The 23,349-nt window shown below is 41.6% G+C and overlaps 1 protein-coding gene and 1 long non-coding RNA gene across 4 annotated transcripts in view; one reads left to right on the top strand and one right to left on the bottom strand.

The window, feature by feature from the left end:
• GRID1 (glutamate ionotropic receptor delta type subunit 1) overlaps positions 1–23,349 on the bottom strand; it is a 1,044,532-nt gene that overhangs the window by 264,537 nt on the left and 756,646 nt on the right. For both annotated transcript variants that reach the window (XM_089780067.1, XM_075934836.2), the window contains exon 5: positions 2,598–2,651. In XM_089780067.1, coding sequence (XP_089636193.1) covers positions 2,598–2,651 — 54 coding nt within the window. The remainder of the gene's footprint in view (positions 1–2,597; positions 2,652–23,349) is intronic.
• LOC142830380 (uncharacterized) lies at positions 842–21,383 on the top strand. 2 transcript variants are annotated; one of them, XR_016350163.1, is made up of 5 exons: positions 844–1,315; positions 4,416–4,450; positions 16,665–16,702; positions 20,142–20,241; positions 20,328–21,382. It is a non-coding gene; the product is annotated as an uncharacterized LOC142830380 (long non-coding RNA). The 2 variants fall into 2 exon arrangements; XR_012905568.2 differs by having other exon boundaries at positions 842–1,315; positions 20,142–21,383.

The following is a 23,349-nucleotide window of genomic DNA, read 5'->3' as shown; positions in this document are numbered from 1 at the left end:
TAATAAGTCTTCCAGATTTTATTATATTATCTAAGAATTCTAACTTGTTCTTGTCTCGGAAACCGCTGATAGATACATAAGATTTGCATTTTTCCAGCATGGCTTCCCATCCACCCTCTAGCAGCAAAAGAGAGGCATATTTTGTGCTCTCAAACTTCTGCTGGATTTTTGTGGAGGTGGTGGTGATTCTTTTATTTATTTCTTTAAGAGTATGTAGACTTCAGTTTTATGAAGTGAATTTTAACAACAAGAAATATCCCAAACAAAAATCCATAATAAATACTGTTGGAAACATTCTGTGTGTTATCTTTATGTACCTACAAATACTGACATACTGTGTGCTTTACTGATATATTTTACTGGGCTATTACCATAGATGACAAAGTAGGAAATATAGAAATGTAATAAGGATAGAGAAGAAATTCATGAACCTTCGTATCCAGAGATTTTATTTTATATTTACTTATAGTGACTCTATTTACTTAAAGTGACAACATGCAATTTATAGTTACTGTTAATAGATGTGGCTACTTTAACAAAAATATATTAGTTGCATGAAAAGAAAAGAATGAAAGTGAACAGAGGAATCCGCAGTTAAATTTGCTGATATATGTATAAAATAAAAATATAAAGCATTTAGTAATTTTTTCTTTTAAATATGTCATTACTGTTGCAAAGCAGGCTTTTTCTGTCGATGGCCTTCGTGTATAGCCCATCCAGCCACACAAAGCAGCTCACAGAAAATGCAGGCCTCTGACACACGTTAAGAAAGCATAACTTGTAAGCGCACAATGCAGTTTTTTGTGAATGGAATTTGATCTTACAGGCATCCTGAGACTCTCAGGCACCAGAAAACAGGGAGGTGGGCATGACTAGATAGTTACAGATAAGCCTCGTTTGACCATAACTTGACCGGTCTTAGAGGCAAGAGAAAAAGCAAACATAGGGTAATAAAACACAACTGTCTCACACTAACCATGCCCCATCTAGTCCTGTCCACGAGGGGATCACGCATACATCACGAAAATTCCTATAGGGCAGTATTGTCATACTACCTCATCACTAGCCTATCAGGCCCTGCCAAATGCAGACCCTAGCATGGCATTAGACATCGAATTTTTGTATAAAAGACCCTCTACCCCTTTGTTCGACGGAGGTTCCGTGTATTGAGGGCACGTGTCTTTTTTTTGCCCGGCTAAAGGATTGATCACCCTGAGGCTGCCTCCCCACCGTTCGAGTCAAATATAGGGGTGCACGAGTCCTGAGCATGCTCCGAGTTCTAGTGTGTCTTTGTGTTGTTATCGTTGCTGGATTTGTAAGTATTGCTTAAATGTATTGGTTATTGGTTTAATTAATAGTTAAATTTGTGTTAATTTCACTGTGTAATTCTGTAAAGTGTATCTAAGTTCTGTTAACCACACTGTGTAAATTGTATAATCTTGTGTTGTGTAGTAGTGTTGTATTTAGGCTAAGTATAAGTGTTAGAAACAGAAGCCCAGGAGTTGTTAAGTTGTAAAAGTAGATTTATGACTAACTCCACCAGCTGCCCTAAAATAACCATAGAGGGGCTGGCTTTGGACGGAGTTTTTATTATCATTATATTGGCTTTGTTTTGTATCTTTTGTTTGCAAGCTGCGCTGCCTTAAGCAAATTCGAGACAGTGATTTGGTATAGTTGAATTGTAATAAAAGAAGTTTGTAATTAGTTAAGTACAGCTAAGTTTAGGGTTTTCTACCCTGTAAAAGCATTGGGCAATTGATAGTTTAAAAAACCATTTGCTAATTTTTAGTTTTGATTAAAAAAATCATTCCACTTAATAAAAATAATTTGTTTCACCATCATCCAGTAGTTTTCACTGGGTAGTCGGCTTTAACCCTTGAGGCTCCCATCACATCAAAGAACCAAAGTGTAACAATTACCTTTTGCAAAATCATTATTAAAAACACAAATGTTTAATCTTGTATGATTTCTCTTAAGCAATTAAAGATGTATAATGATTATATTGGCATATCTGTGATTCTAGTGAATAAAGATTTTCATGGCTGGACTGTATTATAACGTGTCTGTATAGATGCAGATTGGGACCACTTGGAGTAACACAAAATAAATATTAGTCATTACAAGACAAGATAGGTCCCCTTCACAAAAGGCATATAGGCAAAATCTCATGGTCAAATAATACTATTAAGGCCAAAAGATTAACATAATTCTATAGTAGAGATATAACACATATCAGGTAAGTTTATGTTGTTATGGGCTAACAATTAACACGTTTTAAATCCAGCCTCCCTGTTCTTTATTGTTGCCAGTGTTTTCTGACTTTAAGGTAAGATAAGGTGTCTTGCGTTAACAAGCTAATGGAACAGATCACCATGATCTGAAAAAACTGAATAGGTGCCATTATATGCACTGGGGACTTTTATTTCACTATTCAGCCTGTGCCAAACCAAAGGAGAGACTCACAATGAAACCACACAAATTGAATTCTTGTATCATCCAAAAGCAAAATGGAAAGTGCATGTATGAAATAAGAGGAACAAAACTAGATGAAAGAGTTAACTCTAGGACAAAACTAGATCCTCTCTTGGATCTCTTACCTCATTTACATAGACCCAGTGACTATCCTTTGAAGCAAGGTTGGTTTCCACAGCCTATGGAGAAAAATAAATACATACATAAATAAATCAAATTGAAGATATTCCAAGTTAGATTATACTTCTTCATAAAAAGATACTGTGATGCCTATTTTCTCTGTACCAAGTTGTCTGCATTCATACTGCTGCTACTTTACTGAAAGGCATCTAATCTTTTCTGATTTGAATATTTGCTGTATACAAACTACACTTGCACAGAGTTGAAGCAGAGAAGCACATCACCATACAGAAAACAAAGCTCAGAAGCAGTTAAGTGGTTTTTGGTCCATGGTTAAATGTCCTGGGATATTTCTTAAGGTTGCTGGTAGGATGTTTTCAGTATTTCATAGGTCTCTCATTAACACACACAGAAGGTTCACTGTCCAGCTGCAACCCCTGGGTTAGTAACATATTGGTAAAATTAATAGCTATGCAGAAATCCAGCACAAGTTATATGCATGGAAGTTTCTCCTTACATTTTTTAAATTTTTCCTCCTTACATTTTTATATTATGCATAAAGGTCAGTAAATATAAACAGACGGTTGAGGTCAGAGGATAACACAATAGCAGGTAGTGGCTAAATGTGATAGGAAACTGAATGGAAAGGGCTTGACCAATGTTTCCACACAATTAATTTTCTAACTATTCCCTGCTTCACTCTTTTGGTAGGCAGTTGATCGCATTCCAGAGGTGATGGAGTTCTTTACAGCTGCAGTTGTTAGTACCCTCAAACAAGTGTCAGAAGATCCACTACCCAGTGTCACAGATGTGGGATTTGTATGGTCTGGGAAACTTAATCATGTTTTAAAACATGTTAGTTAACACATGCTACTTAACACATTTATAAACACAGAGGCTACGTCTAGACTGGCATGATTTTCCACAAATGCTTTTAACAGAAAAGTTTTTCCGTTAAAAGTATTTGTGGAAAAGAGCGTCTAGATTGGCACAGACACTTTTGTGCAAAAGCACTTTTTGCAGAAAAGCATCTGTGCCAATCTAGACGCAGTTTTGCGCAAGAAAGCCCCGATTGCCATTTTCGCCATTGGGGCTTTTTTGCGCAAAACAGTTCTCAGTTATCTACACTGGCCATCTTGCGCAAAAGCATTTGCACAAGAGGGCTTTTTCCCAAGCGGGAGAGTCATTGTATTTGCGCAAGAACACTGACGATCATACATTAGATCATCAGTGTTCTTGCACAAATTCAAGTGGCCAGTGTAGACAGCTGGCAAGTTTTTCCGCAAAAGCAAATGCTTTTGCGGAAAAACTGTCCAGTCTAGACGCAGCCTAGAGTGTAGTCAGAGACATCAATGTTTATAAATGTACTCCCAGACTGGGGTCAAATCAAGTGAAGTTGCTAATGCCATTTGTAAGCTATCTAGCTATTTAGGAGCTAATATTAAGCTGGTATACTTGAGCAAAAAAACCCGCAAAAAACAAAACTTCAAAAACAGACTGCAGTGTGAACCTGGAGCTGGAGAGCTGGAATTCATAATGCAAACTTAAGACTATCAGAATAGGCCTGAATAGTGACGGGAAATGGCTAATTTATTACCAGCAGTAATTTTCTCTGTAGATATTCTCACCTTATCGCTGTTGGGGCCCCACCCATTCTTACTGAAGTAGCCTCATTAACACTGCAGTAACACTCCCATCTCTGTATGTACCTATACCCTGCCAACTGAAGCTTCCACTTACTGCATCTGACCAAGTGAGCTGTAACCCATGAAATGCCAAAACCCAGGAAAGCTTATGACCAAACACATTTGTTTGTCTTTAAGGTGAAACAGGACTCCTCTTTGCTTTTAAAAATATGGTAAGTATTAAGTAGCTGATCTGTTTTAAGTGACTACTCATCTTCCCAAACTACACAAGTCTGGTGTGTAGCTCTTGGGAAATCATTTCCTCTCTCTGTGCCTTTTTGGTCTCATTTGTACAACAGGGACAGTTCCTACCCACCTTTGTAAATCTTTTGAGAGCCACAGAATGAAAACAGCATGAAGAAAGGACAAATTATTTATCACCATCAGTAAAATAATATTGTGGCTGTTTTAACCAAGACAGGTCTCAAAGTAGATGAGAAGGTTCAATCCTTATAGACAACCCTCTCTATAATACAAGTTCTATGTTGCTTCTGATAGTATTATATTGTGCATATGTTTAGATGTTAGGAAAGTAGAGAGAAATGGGGGCCACTTAATTGGGAGAATACACATTTTAAGGAAGCTATCAGCCTTTAATAAAAAAAAAGTAAAAACCTGAAGTGACCCCTTCAGTTCCCTGAGTGCTGCATAGAGAAAGCCATTTGCTGAGCAACGAAGACCATGGAGCTGTATCATTTAGTAGAGAAAGAGCCATAAAATGGCAAAATTAAGCAAAGCAGAACTAAGGAATGCTCTGACGCAGAATTATTCCACTGGACCCTTTTTGTGAGTAAGCCACAATGAACAATTTGCATCAGTAAACATAAAGGCTAGGACTTAAAACAGCAAGAGACAGGAAATGTAAAGATAATTGCCTTACCCGCCTGTGAAGGGCATCAGCATTTAGGCCAAGATTTTTAAACCTGACTCCTATGTCCTAACCTGCTGAAGTAAATGCAAGCTGCTGGATGCTCCACATTTTAAGTAAGTAAATATGAGTGTAGAAGCCTAATTTTAGATAATTAGATTTTAAAATCATCATTTTGGAGGCAGGGCTCCTATATAGGTAATGTGTATGAACTAAATCCCCTATAATTATTCAGTAAGGGTACGTCTAGATTGCAGAGTTTTTCCAGGATACTGGAAGTATTCCAAAAAACTCTGCCACGTCCACGGAACACGTCTGCCTTTCCAAAAAATTTTTCGGAAGGGCAGACACGTTTTCTTCGGCTTTGCTGTAAACCTTGCTTTATGAGGAAGAAGGGATGTTCCGAAAAAGGTTTTTTTTTCTCCGACATTTGGCCCAGTGTAGATGGGCCAAATGTTGGAAAAGCCTCTTCCAAAAAAAGAAGTGGAAAAAACTACACAAATTGCAGTTCACAATTTGTGTAGCTTTTTACGGAAGAACACAGCCTAGAAATATGACGCTGCTTTGGCAGAAGAAATGAAAGAAGAGATGATGAATGTATTAAAAATAAAAGTTGAGCATTCAGTTCTGAGCAACAGTAGTAGTGATAACAAAGAAAGGAAAATATGATGCTGTAGAATTGCCAGGTGTCCGGAATTCACCCGGACAGTTCAGTATTTTCTCTTCCATGCTTACCTGGTTCCACAAGGCTGCGAGCACAAAATGGCTGCCGGTAAAAAAACCAAGGGGAAAGCACTGCCTCCCCATGGGTGGGTGGGTGGGTATTTTTGTTTCAACCATCTGGCAACCCTAGATGCTTGACAGAAGACAGTCAAGGGGAACTTCTGAAACAAAAGCTAAAACTAATATTAGCTTTTGAAACTGTTTTCCCCAAAACAAAGCTTTTAATTTTTTAAGACTATATCTTAGAAGAAATTTAATGTCAATATGTTGCACCATAATTTAATGTCAATATGTTGCACCATAATTACTGCACGGCAATCTTGTGGAACAAGGGAAGTATCTGCCTTACTTTTACATATATTATAGGTTTTTCAGCTTGCCTGCTTGTTATTATCCTGTTTGCCTACATGGAGTTGAAGTGGGACAACAGCTGGACCATTAAACATGGAAATACTTTTCCAAGGTGCCAGATGAACATTACCTAGCTGTCTTGCTAAGGCCAAAGCTTAGAGATCAAAAGGACTCTGAAGAGTTAAAAAGAACCTGATCATGAAAGGTGCTAAGGGAATGAGTGGTCAGCAGCTGCTCCGGGGAGAGGGACAGACGCACACCGAGAATCCTGCAGGAGTAGTCAGTCTGAGACAGAGCAATGGAAGGATGCATCGGAGGCAGCTAGGCTTCCTTAAACTGTGAGAGAAGTGAGAAAATTTAGGCAGGACCCAAACATCCAGGCCTTTTGTGCTTATAACCCTTTTATCTGTTTGTTGTTTACCTGTGGGGAAGGAGTGGTAAGGCCACCCTTTAATCAGCTGCTGGTCAGTCTCCTAGGGAGAAGTGTGTTGCAGGTGCCAAGATAGTTAGAAACAAGGAGGCTGCTGCAGGATCCAGTCTAAGAGTGATAGAACCATTGTGAGATGAAAGAAGAAAAATCTATCACCTAAGAGGTGCACTGCTAAGGGACTGCAGGGGAGTAGAAAGTACTGCTTGCCCTGTGACCAAATGGTGGGAACGCAGGATGTTGTAGATTGGTGATCCAGGCTGAGAGGGTGAACTGTGGACTTCCATTTGAGAGAAGGGCAGGTAGGTCTGTCACTTGGAGGGCATGTGTTAGGGGAGAAAGCACACCCCTGAACCAGGACAGTTGGTGTCAGCAGAGCAGATACTTCTGCAAATCTATAAGCTTCCTTATATGGCATTGCCCGAGCACCTGCTGATCTAAAGAACACTCCTGTACAGGCTGGATTTCATTGCATAGCATTTGTTTTTCTCCTAGGACAATCCCATATGGTGCCTGCTGGAGATGTGGACACCTGTCAGCTAGACTGGCATAACCAATGAATCTCCCCATAAACCAGGAATTCTCAAACTTTTCTATACTGAGATCCTAATTCCCATGCCAAGACAGTTCCCATGTCCTCTCCCCATTCTACTTCCATTTAGCAATATCCGAAGGGCACAAAATCCATGACATTTCTTTGTGAGTACCATACAAATCTTGATCATCAACTTTTAGACTGATGGCTTAGACTATCTGGAAATTCAGGTAGTCAGCACTGCATTGATTTATGCTCAGTTCACGTTTTCAGAATTAGCTCTTTTACCACGAGGGACAAAATTTTATTTTATTATTTACTTACCTACTTATTTAACAAGAGGGTAAAAATGACTGGAAAGGGAAGTTTTTCCAGGACCTTCTCCCTTCTTCCTTCCCTCCCTGCCTCCTTTCCGCGTATCTTTCTGTAAATCTGTGTGGAAGTCTCAATCCTAGATGAAGTTCCTTAGACTTTTGCCAACAATTGGCATCACTCTTGCCACTGAGCAGATCTAACAAACCTCAGCCAGACCTCGCTTAAACTGTGTCAGCTTATTAGTAGGAGATTTTTATAGTTAACAAGATCAACAGCTTTGTTCTGGATCTACATGGACAGGAAAAATAATAGGACTTGTAGCAGGAGCCCAACTTTCAAAGAGCGATATAGGCCATGTTTGGAGTATGTGACAGCAATTAATGGGATGGTATCAAATTGCATATGTGTATCTGATAAGCTTGTATAGGTCTTAAGATACAAATGAGCAGAGATAGCAGATATGAGGAAGTGAGCTTTGGTAGGACAGATCGTTTTGGAACTCACTCCCTCAACTAAAACTCCCTCAACTAAAAAATATGCAGCTCACGGTGAAGAATGGCTTGTGTATTTAAAAGTCTCCCCCCTCAGTCCGACACAATTGTACAGGTTGTACAGGCTGGATCTCTCTGGTCTAGCACCTCAGGACCTGAGTGGTCTGACCTAGGGAGTTTGCTGGACGAGGGAAGGTCAATGCTGGCAGCTGGCCTCCTCTCACCCCACCATCAGCCCTACTCCTGGCCCGGCTGGTGCTCCCTGTCACTGGGCTCCCTGCTTCCAGCCTGGGCCCTATCACTACCAGCATGACTGAACTCCCAGCCCAGCTGGGGTCCTGGCCGCCGGCCTCCTGCCACCAGGGCAGCTGCACTACTGATCTTGGCTGGCTCCGATCCTGATTGCCAAGGATCTCTGATCCTGCAGGACCCCAGATGTTGCCAGAGCAGACAGTCCTGGATTTCAGAGATTCAACCTGTAATTATTTTACTTCATTGAATCTTTTTTTCTTTTGCATTTAAATAAAAAGCTCTTAGTTTAGTATCCCCTCTAGGGCATGCTGCCTATGGTGATTAATAGTGTAAAGGAAGAGAAAAAGGAGCTTTCTTCATTTCAATGAAGAAAATGTTTCTAAGAATTAAAGGGAATTGGCCTTCCTTCGAATGGTTCTAATCTAGTGATAAATCGCCCCTATCGATTTCACCTCCAAAGCATTATATGGTGATACCCTGTACCATGCTTTCCCTTTCCGTATGTTTTCATTCACAGAATGGCCATCAGAGCACCTGTGCTTTTTCCCATAGGGGTTTCTTGCACAAGAAACCCCTCTGGAGCGTCCACATTTGCCTTCTTGCGCAATACCTGTAGCGCAAAAGGGAGTTATGCCTCAGAAAAGGAGGTTTACCTACGGTGGAAAAAGCCCTCTCTTCTGCCGTTTAACTGCCCATTTAATTGCGCAAGAGCTCATTTGAGGTGTGGATGCTCCGCAGGTTTTTACACAAAAACCTTGTAGTGTAGACGTAACCATAATAAAAGAAGTTAGCTCTGAGCAAAATTAGATGGTCACTGGAGAGTGTTTGTCCTGATATAAATAAATAATCTTACTATGAGAATGGGTTTCATATAAAAGCATATTTGTAAAGCTAACATAGGCAAAGTAGAATATTTTTTGGCCTGATGACTTACCATATGAAAGCCACAATGATCTTCAATAACTACCATGACGGGAGAAGCACCAGTAATTATGCTACTTTTTATCATTTTACATTTAATGTACTATATTATGACTCCTGCATTTAACACTCTTTGCATTTTACAGGCACGCACTTATTCCATTTCATCTCAGGCTTATTTAGTAATAAACAAAAATATAAACTCCTGGATATGAGAGCATTCTTCCAGAAGCATTGTTACGAACATATTTTACAAACCTCAGTGAGATGGGCTCTGCAGGCCCCATACTGAACTAAGGTGAGGAGTAGAACAGTACTGGGCCAGGGAGATCCCACCCACTCAACAGGTACAAGGCATATTTGCAGTGGTAGAACTGGTTAAAATCATACTAGTAACTCAGGAAGGGGACAATGAGCTGCACATGGCACCAGGAAGCAAAGGTGATGCTAAAAGCTGTGCAGGGAGTGCTTTGTGAAGGCTGCGCTAACTCTGGGGACTTGGGTTTCCCCTCCTCTTTGGGAGCTGAAAGCCTTGGGATTGAACAATGAGGGTACGTCTAGACTACAGGCTTTTCTCGACAGAAGTTTTGTCAACAGATACTGTAGACAAAGCTTCAGTCAACAAAGAGTGTCTAGACTACATCCAGTTCTGCTGACAAAGCAAGCTGCTTTGTCGACATGACAGTGTAGACGCAAAGGACAGTGTAGATGCAATAACGCCTTCTGGAGACAGAACTCTGTCGACAAAAGGCGTTATTCCTCGTAGAATGAGGTTTACATACGTCGACAAAACTGCTGAGTTTTGTTGACATTATGTCGACATAACTCAAAGGCAGTGTGGACGCAGGTATAGTTTTGTCGACAAAAGTCCACTTTTGTCGACAAAGCCCTGTAGTCTAGACACACCCGGAGGGTGTTCCACAAGGCGTACAGCTAGTTCGGATTAGAAGCCTAATCCGAACTAGCTAGTCCGTGCCGCGTGTAGCCGCGCGGCACGGAGTCCGAACTAGCCGGCATTTAAAAATGGCGCCAGCCGGCTTCATGCAAATGAAGCCCGGGAAATTCAAATCCCGGGCTTCATTTGCAAGTGCGAATGACTACATTACCCCCGCTAGTTCGAACTAGCGGGGTAGTGTAGACATACCCTGAGAGACTGAGGAGAGTTTGCTAAGCCTGTGGCCATGCCCCAAACTGAGAAGGTCTGCTCTGTTTGGAAGTATGCAGGAGGTTACATTATTTGGGGTAGCAAAGCAACTGGGCGAGACACTCTGAGAGACACCTAGGTAGGCCCAGGACCTCCCTCTCCTGCCCTCACTCCAGCTCCTTTATAGTGAGAAGCTCTCAGGAGAGCCATCTGAGTAGGGGCAGGGATAGGTGAGAGGGAGGAAAATAGAGATGATTGAGGCTGCAGACAGGGCTCCCTCTGGGATGGCTGGACTAACAAAGCTGAAAGTCCATTAGTTGACTAGCCCACCAGGCCTGCTGGTCATCACTTTCCTGCTGCACTAGAATGCCACATATTATCTATATATTATTGCATAATGGTGATCATTCAGCTGGATGATACAGCACTGACCACATGATAATCACATAGCTGTCCAGAGGTAACTTCCTTAACGGCCCACTTCTAACATTAACTGAACAACGTGATCTCTCGGGAGTCTTGCACTTGGAATTTTACCAAAGACACATGTCAGGTTGTCATTGAAGACATATCAATGTCTCTGAAGAGTATGACCAAGTAGTGCAATTCTATTGAAACAAATGGGATTGTATGTGTTTAATTGAGAGAAGTACTATCCATCTCTGTTTAAAGAGGATTCTTCTTATGTTTTTCTATTGCTTTTAACAAGTTTTGCTATGCAATATCAAGATTCACTAGATACAGATCTCAACTTGATTTTCGCCAGGAATAATAACAACAACAACAATACCACCTAGCACTTATATTGCTCTAGCGTTCCACATTTTACATATGTCCAATTACAATGTCCTAGCCAGTAGGCAATGTTGGCTCCCATGGAGGTACTGTCAATAACTTTACACTTACACATCCAGGCTATTTTTGCCTCTGTTTACCAGAAGCTGGGAATGAGCAACAGGGGATGGTTCACTAGATGATAACCTGTTCTATTCATTCCTTCTGAGGCACCTGACATTGGCCATTGTCAGAAGACAGGATACTGCGCTAGATGGACCTTTGGCATGATTCAGTATGGTCTTTCTCGTGTTCTTAAAAAAAGTCTTTTAATATCTGCATGGGGTTGGAATAGACATTTTAAAACTGGATATGGATGAGAAGTGTTATGGAGAATGTTCCAGGCATAAGTCCATTGTAAACAAACCTCATTTCAGTCTGGAGAAATCCCAAGAACCACAGAACCTTAGAAATGTAGAGCTCAGAAGGACCTCAAGGTATCACTTTGGTATATATGGTTGTGCCAATTTTCTTCCACAAATTGATCTGAGGAAGTGGGTCTGGCCCACGAAAGCTCATCACCTAATAAACCATCTTGTTAGTCTTTAAAGTGCTACATCGTTCTGTCTTTTGTCTCAAGAGGTCTAGTTCAGCCTCTTAAAGTCAGGCAGGAACAGGTAAACCAAGACCATCCCTTACAAGTATTTGCCTAACCTATTTCTTATAGAAGCTGCAGGGGGTAGCCGAGTTAGTCTGTACAGGATAAACTTAAAAATCAACAAATGGTCTGATAGCACTTTATAGACCAACAAAACTTGTAGATAGTATCATGAAGTACCTCCAGACTATTTGTTGTTTTTTAAGTTTATCCTATTTCTTACACACCTTCAGTTCTGGGGATTTTGCAATGTCCTTTGGAAGCCTATTCCAAAGCTTAACGATCCTTATAGTTAGGTTTTCCCTATTATCTAACCAGTACCTAGCATGCTGCAGATTAAACCCATTACTTCTTGCCCTATGCCCTGTTGACATGGAGAGCAGTTGAACATCTTCTTTATAACAGCCTTTTAATCTGGCTATAAAACCCTGATCTATGTGATGTTACATAACCCATTACACAGCTTTTCATCTGTTCTGATCTATTCTATCCCTTAACCCCTTTCAAACTGCTATCTGATTTAAATGAAAGCCAAGGACACTAAATTTACTCCAGGCCTCACAGAGGTTCACTTTCTGATCTGTTTCTACTAAAAATAGACCTCCATGCCCCCAAATAAATACATGTGTACAGAAATTTTAAGCAGACCTGAGGACCTCTTCATCAGAACCAAAGTGTAATGTGTTTCCAAGGGAAGGCTGCCTCAGGTTACATCTACACTATGTCATTTTTATGGAAGAGGAAATGCAATTGAAGTGCTCATTTGCAAATCGTGTGCTCTCATTTGCATATTCTCTCCAATCCTTTTTGCGGAAGAGGTTTTTGCGGAAAAAAACCCAATATACACTGGGCCATTTTTTGGAAAAAAACACTTTTGTGCAAGATCCTGTAAACCTCATTTTGTGAGGAATAAGTGAACTTGCACAAAAGGGCAAATGAGCGCACAAGATTTGCAAATGAGCACTTCATTTGCATTTCCTCTTCCGCAAAAATGTCATTCTGTAGACATAGCCCCAGTCAGACAGCAGAGAACACAAAACTTTTTTTCACTTATTCTGGAATTCGAAGACCCTTCTTGCTCATGGATGCATGCAGGAACCAGTATTTTCCTTCTATTTCACCACATGCACATGGCACCTACATCTCCTCAGTGTGGATAAATGATAATTCCATCAAACACCTTTGAAACAAAACAAGGCATTGAGAAATACCCTATAGATAATTGAAGCCAAATTCTACCCTAGGGAATGTGAACCCAGCTGAACTGGATTTAGTGCACTCAATCTGTTTGCTTTAAAGCCTGTTTCCAACAACCATTGTGCATATATCTAGCCCTTCTCCTGGACACACATGCCAAATTCTGCCCTCAGTTACATCCATGCAATCCCACCATTTTTATGCATAGACTTGTAAAGAACCAAGTGAGGCTAGAGGTCAGCCAACATCCTATACATCTCACAGGCTCAGCCATAGACTCTCTCTCTCTCTCTCTCTCTTTCTCACACACACACACACACACACACACACACACACACACGCTTTTCTTTCAGTCTTTTATTTTTGTCCTCTCTGATTTAACCATTGACTGTCTGATTTTCCCTCTGACTTCAGTAAATAATGAGCTTCAGTGAGTCACAAAGTTCGGATCTGGATCCATATTTCTGCAAAGCTTGTAGGAATAGGCTTCAGCTCTTGTCCTGTGACTCAGACAAGTCTTTAGTTACAATAATATCACTTTCATCCTTTACCATGGGTATGTCTAGACTTCTGTCAACAAAGAGCGTCTAGACTACATCCAGTTCTGTCGACAAAGCAAGCTGCTTTGTTGACATAACAGTGTGGATGCAAAGGACAGTGTAGATGCAATAATGCCTTCTGGAGACAGAACTCTGTCGACAAAAGGCGTTATTCCTCGTAGAATGAGGTTTACATACGTCGACAAAACTGCTGAGTTTTGTTGACATTATGTCGACATAACTCAAAGGCAGTGTGGACGCAGGTATAGTTTTGTCGACAAAAGTCCACTTTTGTCGACAAAGCCCTGTAGTCTAGACACACCCCATGTGATAGAAACTTGTCAATAAGAATGGTATTTTTAAAAGTATTACAGCAACAGGTTAGAATAATATTCGATTGCTAACAGATTGCTAACAGGTTTTCCCTCTCCAAATACTTTCCATGCTGGAAACATATATTGAGATTTCATTTAAAAAATTCAATACATCTAAGCAATTCCAGACCATCCCATTGACGTGGTCTCCTCTAATGTTTACAAAGTTAAGGACAAATGGGCTTCTTCAAAGGACATTTCCTCCACTGTCTGAAGGAACAGCTTCTCTCCCAACCAACCCCAGGGACACCCACATTCACTGCAAATTGTTTTTCTTTTCATGAAACAAACATTATTAGCATTGGTAAGCATTCTACTTTTGTTGGTTTTGCAACAGAATCTAAACAAGATACAGATTAAGATTTAAATATCCACGTTTCTGAGTTTTCAGATAAGTTGAGACCAACAAAAATATGAATGTAATAGGCTTTTAATTGTAACATTTTCTGAGTGCATTTGACTTATGATGTCTCATCTGATTTCTATCATCCTATCAATTTAGGGAGTGATCTACAAGAGAAACTCTCATTATTGCTAATGAAATTTACCCACGCCTCAATGGCAAATCAGCATTTATACATTGTGTCATTTCTGCAGAATGACTTTAGGAGAACACATGTCTTAGTTTGAACCCACTAATCTCCCACTGAGGGGGAAAAATCTGCCTCTATGGGTATTTGTCTTAAAATATGAGTTCATATCAAAATATCCTAAGAAAAAGAGATTTGTTTAACTGTATACACAGATGGGCCAGTAAAATGCAGTCCAACTTTTGCTCCATATTAGGAAAGCACCTTTTACTTATTTTTGGTTTTGGTTTTTAAGGACCAACTGTAAGCCTAGAGAAATATTCAGCCACTTCACTGATGAACTTAGCCTAACTAAGTTCATATTTTACATCCTGGCACACAGGTGAAGCGTGGAATGATTTCCATAAAAACTAAAGTAAAAATTACGAGTTAGATTCAGATTATATTTTCCTTATAATAAAAATGCTACATTTTGCTATTATACATGATTGCCACTTTGTCCATTTCTGAGCAGCTTTTAAAATGAACAATCCATAACTTTGCATATATTCTCTGATGCAGACTTATGCAAGTGTAACTGATAGGTCAGCAGTTCTCAAACTGTGGGTCAGGACTCCAAAGTGGGTCATGACGCCATTTTAATGGGGTTGTCAGGGCTGGCTTAGACTTGCTGGTACTTGACACTCCACAGCCCAAGGCAGCAAGACTCAGGTAACAGGTCCACTGCCTGGGACTGAAGCACTTGGTCTTGGACTTGGACTCCTTCCTTGCCCAGGGTGATGGGGTGCAAGTTTTGACCCTTTTAGCCAGGTCAGTGGGGCTCAGGTAAACTCAAGCTTTGGACCCTCTTTCCGTCCTGGGGTTGTGTAGTCATTGTTGTCAGAAGGAGGGTCATGGTTCAGTGAAGTTTGAGAACCTCTATGCTAGACAAAATCTAAATGCACACAAAAATACATATGAAATGCCTAACTCGGCTACCCTTCTGAAGTTAAAACTACAGTCAGAGATTTTAACTCAATTGCTTTTAAGCATGGCCTGAGAACACAGACGCATGTTTAACATTATGTAACAGGTTCTGCCAGTGAGATTCTTTCCATGGCTACAAGAAATTCCCTGCCAAGACTTCCACAAAAAAATTGCAGATAGAGTTTGTCTTTGTTTACATAGTAGACATTGGCCTGGGAGTTCATGAGGCATCTCTAAGACTATATCTAGACTACAAAGTTGGAAAAAGATATGCAAATTGCAAAGCACAATTTGCATATCTTTTTCTGCTTTTCTGTCAAAAGAGGCATTTCCGACATTTGGCGCATCTACACAGAGCCAAATTTTGGAAAAACCCGCTCTTTTGACATATCCCTTCTTCCTCATAGAATGAGGTTTACATGAATGGCAAAACATTTTCAAAAAAAAAATTCAGAAAAGCGGACGCGTTCCTTGGATACCTCTGGTATCCCAGAAAAGTGCTGCAATCTAGATGTAGCCTAAGGTTCCCTGTAATTCTCAGACCTCTGACAGTCCTAGGTTATTTGGACCAAACTGACGTGATAGTGTGCCTTAGCTGAAAGTACTGCCAGTCTGAAAGATCTCAGGCTATGCTTGACACAATGAAAGATTATATTCAAAATGTATTGGAGGCCACAGAAATCGCACAAGCTAAAGATCATATCCTCTGGTGCTTGTCAGTGAAGTCACACACAAAAAGCAGCCCTAGTGTATATGCCATGTGATTATCCAGCTTTCAGTCAGCTGGGCAAAGAGGTGCCCAAGAGTTACAACAGTGCTCAGCTTCAACAGTCACACCTCTGCTGAAAGTTATGTTGTTGGACGCTTATCCAATAAGCTTGGTTTAGCTCTACCCAAAAAACTCTGATTGTTGAAAGCTGCACTGATCACCAAAAGCATGATTGTACAAAAATGGAAGACTATGCTTATGCCCAGAATAGACAGTGGCTCTTTGACCATCTGAGTTAGAAGCCAAAATAAAGCTTTAACACTGTAGAAAGCAATTCTATTATTTGGGAGAAATGTGGACCTGATTTCTAGATACATTTGAACAAAAATGTTGGGATGGAAAATCTCCATTTCACTTAACTCATCTCCTTTTCCCCCCTCCCTCCTTGCACTCCATTCCCTCCTTTTCTTGTCTCCCTAACTCTTCACCTCTTTTATTGCTTTTTTTCTCCTGCTCCATCCTAAATTGTTATGTGTATGTAGTATTGACTGGATGTCTATTGTCTGGTCTTGCAGCTTGTAAAATTGAATAATTTCATATTTCTATTGACTAGCCTGTGAAGCAGGTGGCATCTGGAAATGTAAACAAGCTGTAAGTAATTTACCTTTTTGTACTTTTCAATGGTATGTTTTTTGAAACTCAATTTTTAAAAAATCACAAAAAGTATGTTTCAGAAAAGGTTAAAATACAGCTAGGTAATTATTTCTTGTAAATTGTTAACCTATGGAGTAGAAAGTAAATGCTAAAGAAACAGAACAGGGATGTCATTGCACAATAACACAAGGATTCATAGTGCAGAAATCTAACAGCAGCAGCAGCAGCACCCTGGAGGCACAATCAGGGTTTAACAATAAAGGCAAAATGTACTTTTAACTATTCCAGACTGCAGCAGGGCTGCTAGAGTTAATATTGAGTTGACATTTCCATTAGAAATTCAGACATTCAGGGTTTAATACCTCAGCCATTCCAAATTGCATCATCCTGAAACTTGGCAGGCAACTTGTCAACTTCAATGCAATTTCTTTTTCCAAACCCAAATTCTTTTTAAAAGATTAAAGAGAGGTATTTTTAAAGCAAAAAGAGCCAGAATAGCAATCTCTTACCATTCTGCTAAGGATTACCTAACATAATCTTTATTGTTCATTAAAATGTGTTTTTGTTCAGAGTAAAGAAAGCCTTAACTTTAGGTGTTGCTATTTCCTGAATTTGGGACTAGGAAAAAGAGGGAAAAGAGTAATTGCAGGGCTCAGCCACATGGCAAAAATTGGTTACAGTCAGGGCAGATTGTGTAATTTGAGAAGTTAGGGTATGTCTACACTACAGTACTAATTCGAACTAACTTAGTTCGAATTAGTTAATTCGAACTAAGCTAATTCGAATTAGTGCATCTAGACTTATAAACTAGTTCGAATTAGTGTTTTGCTAATTCAAAGTAGCATGTCCACATTGAGTGGACCCTGAACCGAAGTTAAGGCTGGCCGGAAGTAGTGCCAGCAGGGCATCAGGTTACGACTTAGAATGTGGACCTGCTGCCTCAGGCTAGCCGAGGACTGCGCTTAAAGGGACCCAAACCCCACCCCGGACAGACAGTTCTCAGGGTTCCCCGCTTGCTTGTCTACCTCGATGAGGGACAGCAAAGCAGTCCTGTCTTGGAGTGCCCTGAGTGCCCACACTCGGCACATCACAGCATTCGGCCATCAGCCCGGCTGCACTTGCCGCAGGCTGCCATCCAGGGGGTCAATCGGGGGGCTGTCAGGATCCAAGAGACCCTGCAGGAGAGCTTCCACCCCGAGGAGCCTGCAGAGCCACCCCATTCCTCCCCATCGGGGGCTCGTACCCCATTCCTCCCTCACCTCCTTTCACTTACCCCTCCCTAGCCCCCCTTCCTGATGTAAAAAATAAAGGACACGTGTGTTCAAAAATAGAAACTCTCTTTATTTAACAAAACTCGGGATGGGGGGGAGGGATTAACCTCTGGGGAGACTGGGAAAAGGAGGTGGGAGAGGGGAAGAGAGAGGGTGGGAAAGGGGAGGGGGGAACCTGGGAGGAGGGAGCTGGAAGGGGGAAGCCAAGGGAAGGAGGAGGAGGGGAAGTATAAAACTATGGTACGCCCACATCTTCAGTACTGTGTACAGATGTGATCTCCTCATCCCAGAAAAGATATTTTGGCCTTGGAAAGGGTACCGAAAAGGGCAACTAAAATGATCAGGGGTTTGGAACAGGTCCCATATGAGGAGAGGCTAAAGTGACTGGGACTTTTCAGTTTGGAAAAGAGGAGACTGAGAGGGATATAACAGAGGTCTATAAAATCATGAGTGGTGTGGAGAGGGTGCATAAAGAAAAGTTCTTCATTAGTTCCCATAATAGAAGGACTAGAGGACACCAAATGAAATGAATGGGTAGCAGGCTTCAAACTAATAACAGAAAGTTCTTCACAAAGCAAATAGTCAACCTGTGGAACTCCTTGCCACAGGAGGCTGTGAAGGCTAGGACTATAACAGAGTTTAAAGAGAAGTGAGATAAAGTCATGGAGGTTGAGTCCATGGAGTGCTATTAGCCAGGGGGTAGGAATGGTGTCCCTGGCCTCTGTTTGTGGAAGGCTGGAGATGGATGGCACGAGACAAATTGCTTGGTCATTGTCTTCGGTCCATCCCCTCCGGGATAGCTGGTGTTGGCCACTGTCGACAGACAGGCTACTGGGCTAGATGGACCTTTGGTCTGACCCAGTACGGCCGTTCTTATGTTCTTATGTTCTAAGCTCAGGGCTCAGGGTCGGGGCTCTCACTGGACCACCTTGATTTTCACGCAAACCTGCTCCTGGGTTCGCATGTGGCCTTTTGTGGCCAGGCTGGCAGCTATCCTGCCCTAGACGGGCACTTTCCTGTGCCTAGTGCGGAGGTTGTGGACATTGGAGGCCTCTCCCCAAACCTGGATGAGGTCCACGATCTCCGCACTAGACCAGGCGGGCCTCCGCCTCTTGCGGCCCTGGGCAGGCTCCTGGGAGCTGCCAGCCTGGTCCCGGGAAGAGGCAGAGGGCTGGGTGGCAGCAGGTGGCTGGCTCGTGCCGTGCCTGGTGCAGGCTCTGCTGGCTGGGTGCTGGCAGGCTTGCACCTGGCACGGGCCGTAGCCAGACCGTGCCCCTTTAAGGCTCTGGGGCTGGGAGGGGGGCAGAAGAATTTCCCTGGTTGTGCCCAGAGTGGCCACCAGGGAAAGCTGGGGAGGGCTAGTCTCCCACTAGTTAGAATTTAGTGGCTACACAGCCCTTAATTCGAACTACTTAATTCGAACTAGGCGTTAGTCCTCGTACAATGAGGTTTACCTAGTTCGAATTAAGCTCTCCGCTAATTAGAATTAAGTTGCGGTTTGCCTGTGTAGCGCCTATGAAAGTTAATTCGAACTAACGGCTGTTAGTTCGAATTAACTTTGTAGTGTAGACATACCCTTAGTAGCATGGTCTGAGGTGAACTCCTAGCTCCACTGAAGTTAATGGCCAAGCTCCCACTGACTTTAATGGGACCAGAATTTCATCCTTGAAGTCTTTCATCTCTCAGAAACGGGTTCAAATTTGCCCCAAAATCACAGTGATCAGTGTTTCCTGTAAGCTGCCTGCTTGCATTACCATTCAAAAGAGATTCAAATGCCACTTCACCCACAGATAGATTTTTCTTTTGTTTTGTTTCTACTGGTTATGCACATTCACACATGCCTTATTGCACATAAAATTTATTCTGCGAACAGGTGAGTGCTAACAGGGAGTTTAGAGAGAGAGTTCTCCAGGTAAAGGAGAAGCAGATACAGGACTCTTGAGGGAAGTGTGTGTTGTGTTTGTGGCTTTCTTGCTTTGTGCTGAGCTTGTGTGTGTGAGTGAGGGTTGGTGCATGGTTTTTTTTGTTTTTGTTTGTTTTTTCCCATGTCTGTGAGTGAGGCTTTTTTTCCCACTTCCCCTTTGCCCTCCCCCGCCCCTTCATGGAGTGTGTGCTGTGATTGGTAGGTGGAAACTGTTGGCTTCTAATTAAAGTTTGAATTCTAGAACCTCTGCTGATTGGCTGAGCTTTGGTACGTGGAGGGGCTTTCAGGCACTCCAGGTCTTTATACGGCAGTGGGCAAGCGACCAAGGAGCTTGCGAACAGGTGAGTGCTAAAACAGAGTTTAGAGAGGGAGTTGGGAAGGGTGTGAGGTTCTCTTGCCTTTCTTTCTTTTTAAATCCCTTCTCCAGGACAACAGCGATGGATGGTGATAGGTCTGCTGTTGTTACCTGCACGGAGTGTGCCATGTTTGTTTTCCTCCCGGAAGAAAGAACGGATTTCATCTGCACTAAGTGCAAGCTGGTCGCCATTTTGGAAGAAAAAATTAGAGGACTGGAGGCCCAAGTGTCAACCCTATGCTCAATCAGAGAGGATGAAGACTTCCTCGATAGAAGGCAGCGTTTAATCCTTCAAGCACGGCAGGCGGAAGAGCCAGAGAAGGCAGTATGGGACCAGGAAGAGAACTGGAAAATTTCCAAGGTTAAGTGAAGCTAAGATAAAGGAAGGTGTCTTTGTTGGTCCTCAGATTCATGAACTTCTTCGAGATGATGCATTTGACCATGCACTGTGTGGCAAGGAAAAGACAGCATGAAAAGCCTTCCAGTTAGTGGCAATACATTTTCTCGGAAACAACAAGGCAGACAACTACAGGTTGTTGGTGGAAAACCTCAAGGCATACAAAAGCCTTGGTTGCAACATGTCACTAAAGATACATATTTTGCACTCTCATCTAGATTTCTTTCCACCGAACTGCGGAGCGGTCAGCGACGAGCACGGCGAGTGATTTCACCAGGACATTGCAACAATGGAGAAACGCTATCAGGGCAAATGGAGCCCATCAATGCTTGCAGACTATTGCTGGACAGTGACAAGAGATGCTCCATTTAATGAATACAAGAGACAAACCAAGAAGCACCGAGTAGTCTCTGAATAGGATTAAACTATGTACATAATAGTTTTTTGCCTTTTGTTTCAGAATAAATTTTATTTATATAACCCTTTTGCTGATTTTTAAAGTGTTACATAAATAGTACAGGTGAAATATTATCATGTAAAGCAACCATAAACACATGAAAAGACCTAGGTTTACAATTTATGATTAAAACTCTACTATCTTCACAATATACATAGACGTAAAATGTAAAAACTTAAATATCTTGGAAACAGTAGCCAATCAGTTGTTTTAATTGTCATATTTGAATTCGGCACATCAAAATACATAATAAATAGCACATTTTATCTCTGAAGCAGATGACTTCTAAAAAATTGTAGACCAGTGTTATTTGTATTATTACTGCATATTTGTACTAGTGGCTGGCTCAATGGAGCTCTGATCTTGGTTGTAGCCTTAAATAATTTCTTTAATACAACTAGCAACAATGAAGCTCCTGTTAACTGTGACAAAGTGTAACAAAATATCCTGACACATATGGCAACTATATTGTTCCAGGCCGGATTCGTGCAGTGCCCAGTCTCTGCAACACCCCAAGCACTCCAGCCAATTTGCCATGAACCCCTGGGCCTGGTATTTATTTATCTGAGGGCTGTATTTTATGGTTGCGTAGGACACAGCCAGCATTAAGGCCATACTTCAGGTGTGTCTAGGATAAAATATGATACCCTTGTAACCAGAATACTCAGAAGACAGTGCTTGGTAATCAAGCCCATTTCAATGACACCAAAGCCAAATATGCCCATTATTCTCCCTTCCCTGATTGGTGTATATGCTACTCCTGTAAAATCAAACAGTTGGGCTGTGTCTACACTGGCCCCTTCTTCGGAATAGCCATGCTAATTTAGAACTTTGGAATAGGGAAATGCGCGGGGGATTTAAATATCCCCCGCGGGATTTAAATAAACATGGCTGCCGCTTTTTTCCCGGCTTGGGGAAAAGCCGGAAAAGAGCGTCCAGACTGGCGCGATCCTCCGGAATAAAGCCCTATCCCGGAGGATCTCTTATTCCTACTTTTGCTGATTTTACATAAATAGGACAGGTGAAATATTATCATGTAAAGCAACCATAAACACATTCAAAGTAGGAATAAGAGATCCTCTGGGATAGGGCTTTATTCCGGAGGATCGCGCCAGTCTGGACGCTCTTTTCCGGCTTTTCCCCAAGCCGGAAAAAAAACGACGGCCATGTTTATTTAAATCCCGCGGGGGATATTTAAATCCCCCACGCATTTCCCTATTCCAAAGTTCTAAATTAGCATGGCTATTCCGAAGAAGGGGCCAGTGTAGACGTAGCCTTGTAGAGTAAGTCAATAGGCCAAATCACGAATTACAATAGCCACAAACTATCTGCAAAGTATGACAGTAGGAGGGAGGGGAATTCTTTGCACGTATAAATTGACTTCTGAAAATGAAGGAAGCTGCTCATTGTTGTACCTCATGCATACAGGGTACACACATGTATTTGCAGCTAAGCCACAAAAATCAACTCTCTCTGACTGAAAACCAAAATCCCCTCGATATAACAATACTCTAGAATAAAGTACCTGTTTCATGCAGCTGGAGAACTAATTTACTCTAATGTCTTTTCCCAACAAGTGATGCTCCATCTTACTAACTCTGTGGCGTGATCATTCTACTACATGCGTCTCTTCCCAAACCCAAGCAAGGATTTAAAAGAATTTTAAAAAGAAAAAGAAAAAACAGGACAAAATTCCATATCACCAAGGACTTACAAGACTCCTCCTCAGATACATCAGCGCATAGTTATCATTATTCACTTCTCATCTCTCTAAACACAACATTTATTGTCACAGACATTGGCATACAGCCACCAACACAGAGTACATCTGAAAGGAGGGGGAGGAAGATCTGTTGTGATTAGGGATTTCAGTGCTGGCTATCCTTGCTGAAGTCTGCATTGTTGATACTGACAGCTTGCCTGAAAACTGCGGCAATACAAAACGCAGCCAATCTCTCTGATCACTTGCTGTGCCAGACAATCTGACAGAGGGCTCTAGCCCATAATGAACCTCAAATGCAGGATGCTGCAGCACAAAGCTCAGCTGCACCTCTCAGAATACAAACAAAATAATGGCAGGTGCGCAAGTACAGCAGCTTAACACTGCTTGGTGACGATGCTTTTTTCTTCTTCCTTGTCTAAATCCATGAGCTATAATTTAGTTGTTTAATGTGTCCATTCACTACAGTAATCAGTAAATAAAAACAGGTAGTCACAAGGGAACATCCAGTTGCTTTGTG

The sequence above is a fragment of the Pelodiscus sinensis genome, chromosome 8, assembly GCF_052426305.1.
Source record: "Pelodiscus sinensis isolate ZL-2025 chromosome 8, ASM5242630v1, whole genome shotgun sequence".
NCBI classification, from domain to species: Eukaryota; Metazoa; Chordata; order Testudines; family Trionychidae; genus Pelodiscus; species Pelodiscus sinensis.
Note: the sequence above shows the minus strand (reverse complement) of the source record. Positions and strands in the feature narration are given on the sequence as shown.